Source organism: Streptopelia decaocto, assembly GCF_964273445.1.
Source record: "Streptopelia decaocto genome assembly, chromosome: 3".
Classification (NCBI taxonomy): Eukaryota; Metazoa; Chordata; class Aves; order Columbiformes; family Columbidae; genus Streptopelia; species Streptopelia decaocto.
Genome location: NC_138656.1, coordinates 117,178,852 through 117,197,348, shown reverse-complemented (window position 1 = coordinate 117,197,348; position 18,497 = coordinate 117,178,852). Strand labels below are relative to the sequence as shown.

The 18,497-nt window shown below is 41.8% G+C and overlaps 1 protein-coding gene across 1 annotated transcript in view; it reads left to right on the top strand.

Moving 5' to 3' along the window:
* Positions 1-5,756: 5,756 nt before the first annotated feature.
* Positions 5,757-18,497, top strand: part of PKHD1 (PKHD1 ciliary IPT domain containing fibrocystin/polyductin) — a gene marked incomplete at both ends in the record, with an annotated part of 268,094 nt that continues 255,353 nt past the window's right edge. Inside the window, 8 exons of the mRNA XM_082047184.1 lie at positions 5,757-5,808; positions 6,937-7,014; positions 9,154-9,298; positions 10,278-10,377; positions 14,071-14,128; positions 15,045-15,123; positions 17,036-17,110; positions 18,335-18,399. Coding sequence (XP_081903310.1) covers positions 5,757-5,808; positions 6,937-7,014; positions 9,154-9,298; positions 10,278-10,377; positions 14,071-14,128; positions 15,045-15,123; positions 17,036-17,110; positions 18,335-18,399 — 652 coding nt within the window. The remainder of the gene's footprint in view (positions 5,809-6,936; positions 7,015-9,153; positions 9,299-10,277; positions 10,378-14,070; positions 14,129-15,044; positions 15,124-17,035; positions 17,111-18,334; positions 18,400-18,497) is intronic.

Here is an 18,497-nt window from a genome sequence, read left to right as displayed (position 1 = left end):
TGGCCTGGGATGTCTCCAGGGATGGTTCATCCACCACCTCTCTGGCCAACCTTGGCCTGTGTTTCATTGTAAAAAAAATTCTTCCTCATGTCATGGGGAAACTTAGTGTCTCACATACTGCTACCCTTGAAAAGCACCTGCTGTGCAAAAAGGGCCCATAGGCAGCACACTGCAGTCCCCATTGCACATGCAGATGACTTGAAGATGAAGCTGTTTGGTCCACATCATGCATTAGTGAGTGAAAGAGATGGGAACAGGGCTCATATCTCCTTTTCTTGTGCTCTTTCTGCTGGCTTGGGGACTTTCTCTCAAACACAGGGGGTTAACAGCAACGGGTCCTGGACCTGTGTCAAACAAAGCAGCAACAGCTTGGATATCCTTCAGTTGTGTTTCAAGTGGTGAAGAGGTCTTCAACGGCTCCATACTTCCACCTAGTGACGAAGAGCTGCTGCTCACACCTCCTGCTTTTCTCTATGTCCTTTCTGATTGCAACTTGGGGATATTTCTCAGATTCCCGATGCTGAGCCTGTCCACAGGGATATTTCTACTCATATGCCTAAAATCTGCAACCTCCAAATGAACAACTGCAAACAAACAAAACCACGTAGCCTGAGGTGATGTTTTTTCAGCAGAACTTTCCTTTGGCAGGAAAAAAATTGCTTGCACATATATACAAATATGCACTTATTCGTCAAACTGTATTGCTTTCCTCCTTGGTGTGTAATCATACCTAAATCTGTTCATCAGCTTGTAGTGGGAGAGTATTTACACTTTGTATAACAAGACCCCTATGTGACTCAACTATTCCTCTCCTGATCTGAATTACAGGCCTGTGTTTCTGATTATTAAGGATGATATTCTCCACCAGCTTTCCTTACTTTTTGTGTTTCAGTTCCTTCAGGTGGATGGTTCCCTATGGAGTCTCTTACCTAATCTGAGACTTTTTGCAAAGAATAAACTTATTGCAGTCAAATCCTTTGGAGCTGCAAACCTCATGTATAAATATATATATATATATAAAATACTTTATATTTATATATAAAATATTTCATTAAGATTGGATCACAATGTGCAATGTAGAATGTCAGAGGTGACAATTCATCTAGAGAATTTGAGTGACTGAGTATGTTGGGAGCAGAAATATCAGGGCCTGAGGGCAGCACTAAGCCCTAATGTCCCTGATCAGCCTCACCTGGGACCCCATTCACACCCTGCCCATGGGTTCAGGAGCCCTACTTAACCTCAGTTTTGAGTCAGCACTACCCTCCTGAGCTATGCTGTAGGAATACTGGTCTTCAGTCCCGTTTCTAGTCCTGGCTTCTAGACCTGGTCCATCTCCTCATTTGGGGATGACAATGAACCCTGTTACCAGCATCTGGATCTGTCTATTGTGTCCAAATTATCATCTTTGAACTGTTCCTTCTTTGGCAACACTTTTTTGGTTGGAGAATTCCCTCAAGTTTACTCTTTCTTTTGACTGTCTTTCCAATGTAATTCCAGCTAATAAGTAAACTGAGTGCAGACTACTGAGCAGGATAGGGTTAACTTTCATTGAGTTCCTATAATCATTGGCTATATGCAGTTGAGACACTGGGGCTTGGTCTAAGAATAAAACCAAATACAACTGGTTCCACTGCTGGACAGAACTCTGGAACTTCTCCAAAGGTTGATTGCCTGTGACTTTGTGCTGTTGTGCCTATGAATTGAGGCTGAGGAAAATCAAGCAAGCCTGTTTCACCTCCCTTTGAGGATGAGGTAAGAGTGTGCATACATACTTCTGTTGTTTGACTGGTGCATGGTCACTCATTAAACTGTAGCTATGCTGGGTTAGAGCTTCCTCTGAATTTCAGTGGAAACTTCCATGAAGGCATCCACAGCAGTGCAGGGACTCAACAGCCCATTGTATTTCTGATGACTCCACCAAAAAAACATCTGGGCTTCAAGCAGATGAGTGCAAAGTAGGGTTAATGTTCACATAGCTATTCAGGACTTGATGTGGGCTGGGTTGGGTCTTCCCTGATCTCGGCAGGGGAACATGGTTCTCCACAGGAGGAAGGATAACACTGTGTAAGTCCACTGCATGCTTTTCCTCCGCTTATTGTATAAGGACCTGCAGAGCTGTAGTTACTTGAAATCTAGTAGGGGGTCTGAACACCCTTTGGGCAGAATTCCTACCAAATGCAGACACCGTTGGGAATGACATGAAAAAAAATGAATTAAGAGTATACAAGGAAAACTTGAAGTCCACTTGATGTGAAAGTCAGTCCTGGATTGGATATCAAGAAAGTCAGTCCTGGATTGGATATCAGCAAAGCATTCCATCAGTTTTTCTGTTTATGTTGTGGGGGAAAAAAAGATGATAAAATTAATTAATTCTCCTCCTGTTGGAGGATCTAGTCATATACCAGTGGAAGAATAATGAGAGGCTACTTCCATTATTGTCATTAAAGACTTGCAACAAAACAGTTAATAGCAGCAAGTAGCTTAGGTTAATAATTAAGCATGCCCAATGGACAGCACTGAGCTGTCTGTGAGAGGTATTGAGCCTTTTGAGAAACTAGTCTGGTGGTTTCAGCACATGGTGACTCAGTTACCCACGCAGGGACTGAACTGGTGCCTTACACAACCTCGGACTGAACATTGCAGTAGATAGGCAAAGGGATGGAGCAGTTATGCTGGTACCAGAGTGTCTGCACTTTGCTCCTTGGATGAACAGAACAAGAATAAATTTAATAAGGTAAGTAACACCAGGAAAAAGTCCTTATAAGAATAATAAATGTAAACCTAAAGAATCTTTTATGCACCTGTTTTGAAATGCAAAGTTTACATGCATTAGGGTTCTTGATTCTAACCTCTACTAATTGCAGTTGAGTTGAAATGTGCAAGAAATGTAGGTTGAGTTGTTATAGCAGGTTTTGTGACACAATGAGCAATAGAAGCTTAGAAGTTGGCTTTATGGGGCTAGTGTCTGCTGTAGTTACATGGCAACTGAAGATTCTGCCCAATTCTCACCTCTAAGAGTGTTGCTCTCCTGTTGTGTCTTTTCTAGAGTGCTGACTCACACTTATTCTGCTGGACAGCCCTGTGCATCCCTGCTCTGACCCAGCAGCTCTGAGGAGCCTTTTTGTTTGAGATTTCATGACTGTGTTGTATGGCATTTGGACAATGTTTATGGTAATACCAGTAGGGGAGGAAGGATATGAAAAACAACATCAGCTTTGCTATAGGGTTTGCTTTTCCGAGAGGACCAACCAGCAGACTTGGTTCTTGAACACCCACTATGGATGCATTACATTACAGTCTAATCTTACAAAACAGTCCCCACTCCTAAGGGAGGAAGACGTGCTTTAGAGGCTGCACAGGATCTCCTTTAGTGTCCTTTTTAGACCAGGAATGCATTCTTGAAGCAAGTCTTCTCCAGTTAAGGTGACTTGTTCCACAAACCTAAGTCTCTGTGAACAGATGCCAATCCTTCTGGATAAATCAAACCAAAAATACGTTAGAAGCAACACTCCAGCCACTAACAGATGCTCAGTCTTGGAACTAGACTAGAATTATTGCTGTGTGTGACACCCCTAAATGGTTGTAGTGTGGATGTTGGGTCTTCATCACCATTTGATTTGCTCTAAAGATCTGCTTGTATTGGGTTGTGCAACAAATGTGGATGTGTCTTTATTTGGATTCTATCCTCTTCAACCATTATCACCAAATGCTTTGCTGTACAGTCCTGAGCATTTATTTCTGTTGTCCATTCATTCCCTCCCTTTCCCATGAGTCAATATATCGCTATCAAAAATAACCCAGCTACCAGATCAGTATTGGTTGTCCCTTAGTACTTGGAGAAGGCTTCTTCTCCAACCTGTTGCCTTGAAACTCCTTACTATGTTATCTCGCAAAGGCCAAACAGAAGCAGGAACAGAGAAGCAAGCTCCTTTCCCTCCACTTTCCTCTCAAGTAAGGAATGCGCAATGTCTCAACAGTATCCAGCACCTTTGGACACAAGCTGACCATATTTTCTAATCAGTGTTCAAGAGCACCTTGTGCCTATAGACTGCAGGTTATTTCTCTGCAAGTGTCAATCCTTTTAAAAATTACTTAAAGCAATAGGTATTCTGAACTACTGTAGCAGCAACAAAGAACCAGTCTGTCCCTCCCCCCCTTATTTTATTTGAATAGTGTTCTTTTAATTAATATAGCTGTTAATCAACTCAATTGGCTTCATTTTGATGGGTCTTATGGACATTTACAGAAGGCAACAAAACAGTGCCATAGACAGTTAGACTTTCTCAGGTGACCTGACAGGCACTCACCAATGTACAAGAGGGCTTGAATCAGTGTGGAGTGTATGTTCATCGAGGCAAGACTACTACATGGAAAAACATATGAGCTCTTGGTACCATTGTCCTGTGGAGGAATGGGGCCTTTAAAGAGTTGAGATCTGCTCTTGTCCTTTTTTTCCATAACTCATTGGTGGAGCAGGGATGTGAAAGGCTGTCTGACTTTGCATCGTTTTGCTCTTCTACATGCTCTTCTCTTCCTTCTAGATTTATTGATTATACAGTGTCTCACACAGTAATTGTGAATTTTGCCCTTTAGATCCTACTATAAAAACAATCCAAAATTATTTTTTTGCTATTTCATTTTATCTTTATGCCTGGGGTTTTTGTGATCTGAGCTGAGTGTTAACCACCAAGGGATTTTCTGGGCAAGTGTCCAATTCTCTGTATTCATTGGTGAGAATTTGAGGTTCTTGGTCATTTAAAACGTGGCTAGGTTATTTCCATACTAGTACAGAACCCAGGCTGAAGGCAGTAGAATTTAATGATTTATATTTTTAAAAGTTAGAATGGTTTCTGGCATAGCCTTTTAAAAGTATGACTGACTATGACAGCAAGTTAAGACCAAGGAACTTCACAGGTTACAAGGACTAAAATGTTTATATTCTTAAATTATTAGTGCAATTCCTAGCACTGTTGTGATCAAGTCTACCAGTGCTCTTCCAAGCAATACCTAAGCACACCTGAGGAGCCAGCACGGGCCATTCCTAGTGTGGAGCTAGCTGTGGAAGGCTAGAGAGCATAATAGTCAATAGTGCCCATTGCCCCTCATCCTGTCATTGGGCACCAGTGAAAAGAGTCTGGTCCATCCTCTTGACACCCACCCTTGAGATATTTATAAACATTGATGAGATCCCATCTCAGCTTCTCTTCTCCAGGCTGAACAGCCCCAGCTCTTGCAGTCTCTGCTCATCAGAAAGGTTCTCAAGTCATTGGCTTTCAGAGCTGGAGATGACCATACCATGATTTAATGTAATAAATACAACAATTTCACATGAAGCAGGACAGAACTAGGAGATTTTAACACAGCTGTAAATCCTGCCATTGGTTTCACCAATTTGCCTGTGCCTAATGCTTAATCAGAGTCAATCTCCTGAAACATGACCCAAGTAAGGGAAAGATAATCCTGAGCTTGGCTGGAAAGTAGTTTGCTTGGAGGAGCATATGTGCTATATAGGTCTGTTAGGTGGCAGGAAAAAGAGTATGGTTTGCAATATATCGATCCGTTATATCATGTGAGAGGTGAATCAGTGTTTTCTCTGTGATTCCACATTGCAGTCCATCTTGTCTGCCCCCAGAGCTCCGCAATGTGAAGAAATAATACAAATAGGGTTTGTTTTAAAGTTACAGGGAAGGTGCTACGGCCTGCAGCTATATCTTGGAGCCAGTTTCTTGTGAAATCCGCATCCAAAGTTCAAGATGTTCCCTTGGAGATCAACTGTTCTGAGTGCTGAGCTGATATTCTTTGCAGGTGAGTGACAGAGAGGTGTTGTCTCCAACCACACTGGTCATACAACACCAGCAAAATCCGGTGCTGCTGGGCTGGGTACAGACTGTGAGAGAGATATGGAGAAGCATCTCTAAAAGGTGTTGAAAATTATGGTATATTGACTGCAGCATACTGGACATTGTCTACCCTTAATGGCATTATTTCCATAGCCAGTGGAGATTTCTGGATTTGTTGTAAGTTGTTCCTGTTCTACCTGTGTTTATCTCACACCTGTTGGTTTTAATTCACAAGATGATAGTCATGTTGCTGTTTGTGTGTTGATATTAAGGGCTTGTGATGCAAGTGTGTCCAATATTTGGCTTCGGTGATCAATACTGATGTTCAGTGAGATTGTATTCCTGTGCAGCTAAGAAGTTGGAAATCTCCTGAAATGCTAAACAGGAAACTGGATATCACTGTAAAAGGACTTATTGAAAATTCTGATATTTGTCTACCAAAAAAACCCAATCAAACACCACAACAACAAAAAACACAAAAAAACCCAAACCAACCAAACAAAAAAACCAGACATTGGTTCATCCTTTTTAGCTTCAGAGGATCAGGATAACCAAAGTAAATCCTAAATCACCTTAAGAATTTGATACTTTTCTGAAAGACGATGTATGGTGAGTTACAGGTGACTTAATTTCATGGAAGAGAAGTTCCTTTCCAGTCCTGTGTTTCTTTCATAAGAACTTCAACAAGAAGCAGCTGGACAGGCTGTCTCAGAGCCAGAAGCAGATATATTTTGTGGACAGTGTGTAAAAGTGAGAAAGCACATTTCTTGGAGAGCTGGAGGAATAAACATGAGGTTTATTGTGTTAATTTTGATTCTTGGGGAAGACAAAGGACTCAGACTGTAGCTTGTTCACCAAGCCTTGAAGGCATTAAAACCATCTTGAGGGAAACAGAATTAATAAATGGGGGAGACTGTTGTAGGGAAAAAAAGGATGATCAATATGACTAATTTGGAAGCCTAAAAATCAGAAATGAGATGAAGGGTGGGATCAATGGAGAGACAGTGGTCAGACCACTATGTCTTATCCTGAATGAAATATTCTAGATGTTTGCATTACACTTCAACCTGATGTTGCTGGGTTGTTTTTGCAGTAACAGCCACAGGATTGCTCATTAAGCCCCGAGAGGGCAGTGTCGCTGGAGGAACGTGGATTACCATTACCCTGGATGGTGAGTTTTAAGCTCTTTTGAAGCACATGTCAAAATAACAGAGAATCATTCTGAGATTCATGGTTGAGTGACAAACCCTAAGCAACAGGTACAGGGGCTGTGGCACCCATAATTGGTGAAATTGGCTTGAAATTATTACTTCATAAGATATTACTAAAGATTGCTTGGATTTAAGTTCTTTCTAAGTGAGAAAAGTCAGATTTCTGCCTCATTTTTGTAGATGTGGGGCTAGAAATTTCTTCCCTGCCACTGTTTTTTTGTTGTTGTTATTGTCGTTGGTTTTTGTTTTTGTTGTTGTTGTTATTTTGTTTTGTTGTTGCTGGTTTTTTTTGTGTTTTTTTTTGAAAAAAGCTGAAAGTCTCATTTGTTCATAGGTCTTGTGATGCCGAAACTTTAGAAACACCAACGATAAACATGCGATCTGAGTAAAAATCACAGAAATTGATATGCCATTCTCAATTAGACCCAAACCTAACTGTACAAAGCTGGACCTGATTTTCTGTCATGCTGAATATTGATTCACCAGGAAGAGTTGGTTTCTGAGCCAGCTGTAGGTTCAGTTTAGCTGCTCAACTTCCGACACTCAGTCATTTATAACTATGATGAATGGTGTAAGTCTTACTTGTCTCTATATTGTGCATTCCCATAGAGATGTTGAAATGGAGAGGAGAAAGGAAGCTCAAGTCTTCAAGGGAGATGTTTCTCCAATATCACTGTGTGGCAGGCAGAGACAATCACAGCTGGGAACTCAAGAGTTCAATCAGTATCTTTGTTTTTGGTGAGGGGAAGCAGACAGCCAGGCCTTGGGAGAAGGGCAAAAACCTTCCTTGGACCAGGAGAAAATGTGCAGCTTGCTGCAAATTCACAGAATCACATAAATGTTAGCGGTTGGAAGGGACCTGGAAAGCTCATCCAGTGCAATCACCCCGCTGGAGCAGGAACACCCAGATGAGGTTACACAGGAAGGTATCCGGGTGGGTTTGAATGTCTGCAGAGAAGGAGACTCCACAACCTCCCTGGGCAGCCTGGTCCAGGCTCTGGCACCCTCACCGGGAACAAGTTTCTTCTCCAATTTAAATGGAACCTCGTGTTCCAGTTTGAACCCATTACTCCTTGTCCTATCACTGGTTGTCACTGAAAAGAGCCTGGCTCCATCCTCCTGACATTCACCCTTTATATATCTGTAAAAATTAATAATGTCACCCCTCAATCTCCTCTTCTCCACGCTCCAGAGCCCCAGCTCCCTCAGCCTTTCCTCATATGGGAGACGCTCCACTCCTTTCAGCATCTTGGTGGCTGCGCTGGACTCTCTCCAGCAGTTCCCTGTCCTGCTGGAACTGAGGGGCCACAACTGGACAAAATATTCCAGGTGTGGTCTCACCAGGGCAGAGTAGAGGGGCAGGAGAACCTCTCTGACCTACTGACGACCACCCTCCTAATCCACCCCAGGTACCATTGGCCTTCCTGGCCACAAAGGCACAGCTGAGAAACTGATGTCATTTAAAGTGAATGTGTGGGCTGGGAACCACCTGTCAAGATTGTGAGTGAAAAGAGAGTTGTCTGCAAGCCTTCTTTGTTTGCAGTTTTGTTTCATTACACTAGAAAAATTAAGCATGCGAATTTATGTTCAAATAACACTTGACTTTCTGAAGATTAAAAGTCTTTGATCCTCTGGACAGGTTTCTCTGAAGAAATAGGTTAAGCAGGTCCACCTTGCAGCACCGGCCAACTTGAGGCTTTGTCAACAAAAATACGCAAGACATCAGCAACTGCAAAAACTGTGTGAAATGATTCTAATTTTGCAGTTGTTTTAAGTATCTATAAGCATGATTTTTTTTTCTAATGTAGATGCCTGAGGTGATTAAAACTCCCAACAACTGTCAATCTCTGCCTAGAATACATGTGGAAGAGACCAAATATTGTATTAGAGGCAAAAAAGCCATGCAGCTGCATGGTGTGATGAACTTGGTTTTAACACGAAACTACACAAACATGATTTTTAAAAGCCTGATCAGAGGTTCTAAGTGTTGCTCCTAAAGAGAATCTGGGTTGTACAGCCAAAAATGGTGATATCAGGTGTGACTGAGTGTGGGTGATCCTGTCCTCACAGAGCAATTCTGGTTGGCTTTGACTACGTAGGTTCAACATCTCACCAGCGAGAACATGTCTCTTTGGCCCATCGCTCCCAGCTGGAGGTGTCCCTGGTGAATCCAGATCTGCCCAGGTTGCCATGTGATGTCTCTCCTGTGTATTTTGACTTATCCACTATAAGATGCAGAACCAGGTATGATCCATGACTACAGTGTGGGTGAGACCTTGTAATTTGTCTGATAGGATCCTCATTTTCTTTCAGGGTTGTTGCAGGCAGTTTTGGGAGTTCAAGGCATTTGTATGACTGCTATTGTGTCTGCACCTGAGCACCTCCTAAGTCGTGTTGCATTTATCTTTGTTTCAAGTTAATGAAGCACTAGGCTAGTTAGTATGAGAGTCAGAGTGAGACTTCTTGGAGAGGCTAGACTCAGATACTCAAAGGTTTGCAGGCGTCTAATTCTTAGATGCAAAGCTCCCAAGAAAATCTTGGGGAGGGATTTTATCAGCTTCTGGTGTCTTTGACCTGTAAAAGATAATGGAGGGAGGTTATGGATAGAATGGGAAACAAATACAGTTTCAAGCACCAGCTGGACAATATAAGCTCCCTGTTTACCATCCTGTCATAACTTTAAAGAAGATTATTTAATTGGAATAATAGAGATGTCACAAGAGGCTGTAAGAGTGACACGAATGGGGCTTTTCCACTTCTTGCTGCTACGATTCAGCTGGGAGTTGATTCTGCTGAATAAGGTGCTGAGAAACTGCGCGCATTAAGGATGCAGCATTAATTTACAAACCAGGACCAAGATACCCTGTAAATCCAGGCAGCCCTAGGTTATTTTAATACTAATGAATAGTAATTATTCATTAGTATTAATGAACACTAATTAGCATGCCTGTGTTTTGCATTAATGTACAAATTGGATAGAGTTCTGATGTAGTCCTATCACTTTCTGCACTCAACTGTAATTTATTGCTATTATTCTTTTAAATTGCAGTTTTAGAGTTTGGGTTCATATGTCTAAAGTTTGGGTTCGCAGTGTAAATTTGCTTTGCCCCATTGAAGCCTCAGTGGACCTGCTAAGAATGGAGGCCATGTGAAGGACCTGATGTTTCCTAAAACATAAACCAAATCTGTATAAAAATAATACAACACATTTTCTTCCACCTAGGTCTTCACCCCAGGAGGGTTTGTACTATGTGGAAGTGATCTTTAGAGGACATGTATTTAACAACCTGACTGACGTGGAGAAAGAAAATTATACTTTCAAGGTAACCACCAAGCAAGTATAGCAGCAGTGATAAAAATTTCAAAGTATTGAAGGGAGTCACACTCAGACTTAATATCACAGATAATATGTTGAAATATTATCTCTCATACTGCATGTCAGGACAAGAATTTAGGACGTTCCTTCTGCCTCTTAAAACCAGGTGCACTGAGGTACTCATCGTTCTGGCACTGGGTAGACTAGATGACTAAAAAAATCTTTCCAAATAAAAAATGTAGGTGCGAGTTAATCTGTCTCTGCACTTAAGCCACACTGTCAGAAGATCCTGTTGTGTCATAAGATCCTATGCTGGTTTCTTCTGGTGTTACTGTCCAAGCTGCAGGGTGGCACTGAGAGGTAACCATGAGCAAGGACACCTGCCATGGGCAAAGCTGGTTCTGGGAAAGGACATCTCTTCAGGTCTAGGACAGCTCTCCACACCTAAGACGAGCAAGACCTGGAAAACTCAGACCTCACTTGTAATTTCATGTCTGTTTCTCAATTATTTTAAAGGCTCACTACTCCCCTCGACCAGAGTTTTCCCTTTGTTACTCAATGTCAAAACATGTTGTCTCAGGAAGTTTTGGAGTACAGTGGTATTAGACCAGATAATGACCATGGCGTCAGAACCTCTTTCAGAGAAGAATCCTTAACTGTGGCTGTGTACTTCAGGATGAGGCCTGGTGTGTTCAGAAGTCACATCCCACCTCAGTTCTATCTTTGAATATCGAGCAAGAAAGCCAAGCGTTTTCAGTAAATTGCACATTAAAGCCAAAGAGTCGTTGGGTGGTTCAGCTAGCTTAGAGAGTTGATGAAAAATCACCAGGGGATGCCGTTAATGAGGCACATTCCAAGCTAAATAAAACACAATGTGCCTCTTTGTTTTGGGACTAGGACCTGGGAGCTACACATATTAAAAATTAATTTTGCCTCCACGTTAGATTGAAAAAGCCTGCTGCAGGCAGCAACAAGTCTGAACAGCTCAGAAGACTTGTGTCAGCTAGCGGCCTTAACTTTTATTTCATTTTTGGCTTCTTTCTCTGCATCAGTTTCAGCCCAGGGTCTGGCATGATGTTCCTTTTCTTCTCAGAAGTAGCCATCACTGGAGAGTTTGTGGCTACTCGTTTATTTTTAACGTGACCATGAGGAGAAGAGAAGCAAAGACTGAGCTTTGTAAGGGAATGGGGTTCAAGGAAAACTCAGAAAAAACACCCCAACATGTGCAACGTTGTCTTTGATTTGATTCAGGAAACCAATTTCTTATGCTATTTATTGGGCTGACAGAAGCATCTGCAAGTGCAAGTGAGGACAGCCGAAGGGTCGAGAAGAAGGTGGTGAAGGTGATGTGTGCAGAATGCTCTGAGAAATGGGTGATTTGGGCAATGGAAACACATGGAAAAAGTACATTTTCTGTAGGGTGAATGGAATCAAGCAGCTAATGGCTTAGATGGAAACAGGATTTAGCCAGCTAGCAGTACGGCAGGTCAGATTTATGGAGGTATTTGTAGCTCCTAAGGAAGCAGAGAGACATAGATTTTACGAAATCTGAACAAGCCAGGTACTTTTATATATCACCTTAAGCCCATGCTTTTATTGACATGACCCTTGCTTTTTACATAATGATTTTCATTTCCACAGTGCCAAATTCTGCAATGGGGGAAGATGATATCATTTCTCTTATTTTCTAGAGCAAGTATCTGAGGAATAAAGAACTGATGTGGTTTTTCCAAGGTCTCCCTGTGAAATGTAAGGCTGTGCCTATATTAGTTGGCAAGGCAGGGTCAGAGTGTGATCTCCAGCATTGTCTGGGATCACCTACCTGCTGCTTCTTGGTGCAGATTTTTCTGTTTGGGGTGATGGCAAGTCTGCTCCCATTGTACAGTGTGGATCAGGCCACCTTCTTTTTGGTGTAGAGAAAGAATTTCCCTAAATGGCTATAAGCCACACTGTTCCCTGGGCCAAATATGGTTGGGCTCGATGATCTTAAAGGTCATTTCCTACCTAAATGATTCTGCGATTCCAAAGGCAGGTTCCAAGTTATTTCATTTACTCATATAGCCATAGTCCAAGAGCCCACATTCCCTTTCTATAACTTCTTGTGGCTTTCATAGAATCATAGAATGGTTTTGGTTGGAAGGGACCTCCAAAGCTCATCTAATCCAACCCCTGCCATGAGCAGGGACATCTTTACCAGCTCAGATTGCTCAGAGCCCCATCCAGCCTGGCCTGATATGTCTCCAGGGATGGTTCATCCACCACCTCTCTTGGCCAACCTGGCCAGTGTTTTACCACCCTCAAGATTTTCCCAGCTATTTTCCAGCTATTTTTAATTGACTGTCCAGGTACATTCCAGATGACACTGGACCACATGGTCTCAGCTACAACAGCTTGTTACAAGATGATGTGCATCTTACCCAGCACTGGATAATACTTAGTGCATTGGAGACAGCTCCTCATCTACAGCAGGAATTCTTTTAATAATTCCAAAGGGTTTCCACTGCCTTTTTATTTCCTTTAGTCCTGGGATCCAGATGCTAAATTTGAACATAAAGCACTTTTTAGCTGCTGAAGCCATCCATTTATCCTGTTTGGTTTGGCATCTTCCAGGGAGGGGCAGGGATATTTACAGAAAATACTGGTTCTGTGTGAGTTAACAGTGTGTGGAGGACCATGTGTGCATCTGGCCACCTGACAGATGAGTAGTGCTCCCACACACAATGGCATTTGAATAGGACTGGTGTCAGCCTAGGCAAAAAAATTCTAGAGCAATTTTGGTTAAAAAAAAATAAGTCTCACAGATTTTAGAGTTAACTGGAGAAAAAGGGCAAAAGGCCTGTTCTACTTGTGGAAAATACAGCAAAAGTATGTGCCAGGTCAGGTATCCTTGTGTCATAGAATCATAGAATGTCCTGAGTTAGAAGGGAACCACAAGGATCATCGAGTCCAACTCCTGTCCCTGCACAGGATAACCCCAAAATTCACACCTTGTGTCTGAGCGTGTTGTCTCATCTACTTTGGGAGGCTGATGACCTGTCTCCACCTGGAAAAGATCCCTGTTTGTACTCTGTCTTCCGAGACCCTTGTTTCAAAGGACAATCTTTCTGCTTTTTTTTTTGGCCTCTGTTTAATTCAAAAGTAGTACCCAACAACAGATTTCCAGTATTTCCTTGCTGTTACCTCAGAGGCCAAGGTAGCGCGTTCCCAAAGACACCTCTAACATACTGCATTAATATGGGCCAATACAAGCATTTTCTTTGCTGCACTGCTGTAGGGTACCCAACAAGCTTGCTAAAGGCTATCTGTGATGTAGCAATAGTTTTTAATAGTGTACTATTGGTAAGAAAAACAGTGCCATAATGGAAAATAAAATGGAGGTCTCAACTTTGGATAAAGCGTGGCTTAGAAAATTTATAATGTATTAAACTATGTCTTCTGGAACCGACTCAAGCCAAGGTGGGCAACATGGGCATGGAAGATGTAAAAATAGCAGTAAGCCATACTCTGAATGCAGAGGGGGCAAGAAGGGGATATTTGTGCTTACTCCCTTCTTAGAGCAGGACTCTCTGCTTCAAAGATCATATCTGAAGTGTGAGTCTCTGAAATGTGCTTGCCAACTGTGTTGTGAGCAATGCGTAATCAGATCTCGTTGGACTGCTGCGAAAATGACTGCCATTTAACTACAAATTCCTCTTTGCAGTTTTCTGATGCACAGACACCTGTGGTTTACCAAATTAGTCCACCATCTGGCATCCCAGGTACGGGACCTTTCTTTAAGCAGGAGCCCACTTTAATTATTATTTGATGTTCCATACTGTCTTTCTCCTTATGAGGGATCTGTCTTGCTGGGGATTGAAATAGGCACTTTCTGAACTTAATGTCCAAGCTCATGCTGAACAGGAAAATGGGTTTCCACAGGGGAGGGAGTCTGCAGCTTTGGGTACAAGAGTGATGCACAGTGGCCAGGCTATTTGGTACTTGGCTTCTGCAGCCCAACTTTGCCTGGGTGGAGAAATGGGAGGTCTAAATAGGCTCAACTTTTGAGTTATCTGACCTTATTTATTTAGTAATAGCCTTAAGAAGAATTAGCTATTAGGTGATGATATTGTAATGCCATACAGGTCTTTTGGTTAATGGGTTTGGATCAAAGTTACATGAGAAGAGAGTTGCTGTTTTAGGTCTGAACAGCTGATTGCCATCTGGAATACTTTTTTCGCCCTATTTCTATTATTTGTATTTGCAGGCTTCTTTAGAGAAAATTGAGATGTTGATTTCCAAAGCCAAGATGGATAAAAACATTTTGGTCTTGCAAGAGTGCAGAGAGGTACCTGGATGATTAGATCACATAGATGCTCCTAAATCTAAGTCCATCCCTCATTTCCAATTATTTTCAGGTGCAGTTCAGCTCCAGATTCTCATACTTTGCTTTAGGGTGTCTGTATGGAAGTTTCTATGCTGAATGTTTGATCTCCAAGTGTAGTTTTGGGAAAAGAGTATTAAGTGCAAGGTCACCTTGAACGATGGTAGAAGCTGAGACCATCAGTGCAGTCAGTTGGGCACCTCTCTGCAAAATTTGCAAAGACCAAGAGCTTATTCTTTCAGCTGATAAAATTTGCAAATACAGATTCTCAGCTTCTAAAAGACTCTCTTGAATTCCTGTTTCCTTTTAAACAGGAAATTTAATAGAGATCCATGGGAAGACAATTGCTGAAAGATATGAGACCCTGGACTTCAACGTGGATTATATTGATGGGTAATTATATATTGGCTGCTATCTGACCCTGTCCCTGTAAACTGGTGTTTCTTCTATCAGCCTTCTTGACAGCAATAAATTGCAACCAGTTGGCCCAGAATTGCCATTTACTTCCTTTGTGGTTTATTGCAGCTCATGAGTTGGGCTCCAGCAACCTTTGTTAATCTAATTGCAACTGGTCCATTAAGCTAGTTGGTTTGTTTACTGGCAGCACAGTCAATCACAGCTCAGTGTGAATTGTACTGTAATTGCATCTGGTTGCAGTAGATCTTATTTTGGCTAGCAAATTAAAATTTAACTAATTAAAATAATGTCAGAATCTAAAAGTTAAATAAATTTTCCCTTCCATTTGCATTTTTAGAAAAACTATTAGTTTGAAGCAGATGCTTTGGTGAGTTGAAAGACAAAGCAGAAGCGTTTTGATACAAAGGGCTCTGTTGCTCACTGCTTTAATCCCTCTCTGGTTCTCCCTTGTTCTCAAGGAAGGTTTGATTTTTATCTTCTGCTGCTCCTATGGTTACATGTAACAAAGCAAAACAGGTAGATTTTAAAAATTTACTTCAGGCCAGCAGTACTTCAAACACAGTGAATCCAAAATGAGCATGAATGCTGACCTGCCGTCTACCATATGTATTTCCATATGTATGGAAGCATTCTCAGATACTACTGGATTGTGATTTCCTTGCACTTGTGTCAATGGCAGTGAAGAAGTAAGCCCAGATAAGTATTTTAAAGATAAACTATTAATCTCTAGTTACTGTGTGGCATTTTGAGGATCGTTTCAGGAGCCAGGGAAGGTGTGTAGCCAGGGAAGGTGTGTATTCTCAGTAGTTAGAAATTTCAATTGCAGAGGCAGATATTTGACCACTAGATGTTTTTTAAATACTTCTCAGGCTCAATGGAAACGTCCCTTGCTAATTTACTAAATTCTCCGCCAGCATGAATGAAAGTCCAGTGCAGATTCCTGCCATGCCAGTTGCACCCATTTATCAGCCCTACTGCACATTAGCATCTTTTGTTCAATATTAATTATTCTTTTACCTGTTTCTAGTGGAACCGTGAAACCTTTGATCAGTGGGAAGAAAGGCTGCTCTGTCTGACTGCAGGTTGGACATGCCTGCATGCTCCCTTGCCAGATTACTTATTTACAGCTTAAAGGCACTATTGCCAAAAATGAAATGGCCTCAAAATTTTAACATACCAATCAGGTTCACATTGTAGCTGCACATGGATAATTTCCCCATTTTTGGTGTGCTATTAAATATGCACTAGGCAATGACTTGGACTTGGCCAGAGCAGTCTGTCAGTTAGTCATACTGATTCAGGATTTGGAGCAAAAAGGAGAACCATTTTATATTTTGAAGTGTGTTTTGGACACTTTTCCATGCTTTGTGTGGGATGCAAGGTCCAGTGATGATGAACCAAACATTTTGCAGCACTGAATTTTTTTCTATTCAGCCTTAAAAGGAAAGGCATCTCAGTACTGTATTAAAAAAAAGCAAATTCTTAATAAAAGGTCATAAAACTGCAGTCTGAAGCACGGATCATAACAAAGTATTTGCACTACATGTTTTAATTGAATATTTTAATTGAATATTTTCCTTAATTGTTTGTTAACTCTCAAAGAATCATTGCCGACCTTTGCTTATTGTGCTAACTACTGTGAATTTATTGTTCCCACCTGATTTCTCCTCTTCAGTGGAAGCTGTCCCTTGCCATATTGTTTCTTTAAGGTAAGATAAGAGATAAGGGCTTGTCTAGTTTTCTAGGACATTGATAAATGCTAGACACAAGTGAGGTGAAATTTCTGTCCCATTTGAAAATATTGGCTGCTGATTTTAATAGGAATAGGATTTCATTAGTGAAAATTTGCTGTATTGTATTTCATCTTCCCTGTTTACTTTTTGCCTAGGCCAGCTGTCCTTGTGGCAGAAGGAGATGGATGGACCAGTCTCTGCTCTTTTGCTGACAGGCGAGCTGGAAGAATGTCAGTTCTTGACTTATCTTTGGTTTGTGTTGATGCAAGGGGTCAGTGCAGCTTGCGCACTAAAGAAATACTTGGCTTTTGAAGAAGTTTTCTGCTTTGGCTTAAGGTGGAGAGGGACCATGTGGAGTTGACAATATGGTCTGTGATGGGTGGGTGAGGGTTACTGTCTCTCTGCAACCTTAAATATAACCAGGCAGGACCAGGGGCTGTTCTTTGCTCTGTAGATGATACACTATGCCCTGGCCACATCTGTTCTCTTCAACTCTTTAGACTCCAAAACAGTGTAGCCATTTCCAAGCTGTCTGTTGACTCAATGGTCAATGCATAGTCATATATAGACTCTAAGTTGAAAGGTGGATTAGCTGACCTGAGCCCAAACTGGGCAAATAGAACTCTAAAAATCCAGCAACACAAGCAGTCAGGCTCTGGTGCCTGGGCTCCAACACTGTTCATTTACTGTTATAAATATATCTTTGTCTTCTATTAGTTGCAGGAGATGTTTTAGCATGCTGGCTCTTGCACCCTGTTGAATTACAGAAAAAACCCATGGATTCCACACCAGCTTTTCTTTTATGAATGCTGCACTTCTCACAGTGTCTCTGAGCCCTGGAAAAGGGAGGCTGCTTTTACAAGGAATAAGGGGAAAAACCTGTTCCCACAGAAGTCAGTGCTAAGACTCCCGGGGTCCTCAGTAGACCCTCTTATTGCAATGTAAAATTCCTTCTAACTCCCAGGAGGGGTACTTTTATGCAAATGTGAGCTGATGATGGGACTTGCTTTGTTCCATGGCTCCAGAAGTTTGATGTGATTCCAGCATATCTGGTTTAATTGCTACTGGCTCCTTCTTTCAGATTAGGGACTTGCAGAGGAGTAAGATGAGGGGAAACACTTTCGTTGTCCTCTTCACCCTCACCCTGTTCCCAGACTTGTCTTCCCTCAGCTCTTATTTCAAATGGGGGTTCTTAAGGTTACCAACAGTCTAAACCTCTGGTAACAAGGGTAAAGGAAATGACCTGGAGTGCTGGGTGTTGCTGGTAGGCTTCCTCTTAAGCTCCTGATGGTCAGTGGGAAGATGGGTTGTTCCTCTCCTACCTCACCTGTTTCTCTCTTTTACTTCTAAAGACTAGCTCAGATGTGTAAGTCCACATCTTTAGTTAGATGATTGTCACTGTATTTTTCTCCTTTTGCTCACAAGGCTTAGCAAAGTCATTTGTCTTTCCACAGCTACCCTATTTGGGCAGAGGATGGATGGGGGACCCTGCAGTGCCGGGTGGAAGGGAATCACATAGGTTGGTGAAAAAAGAGGGGAAAAAACATGGGGATTTGTTATTCCTGCAGGTCTAGAGGACAGAGAGAAGGTGTCCATCACAAGTTCCCACTCCGTCTC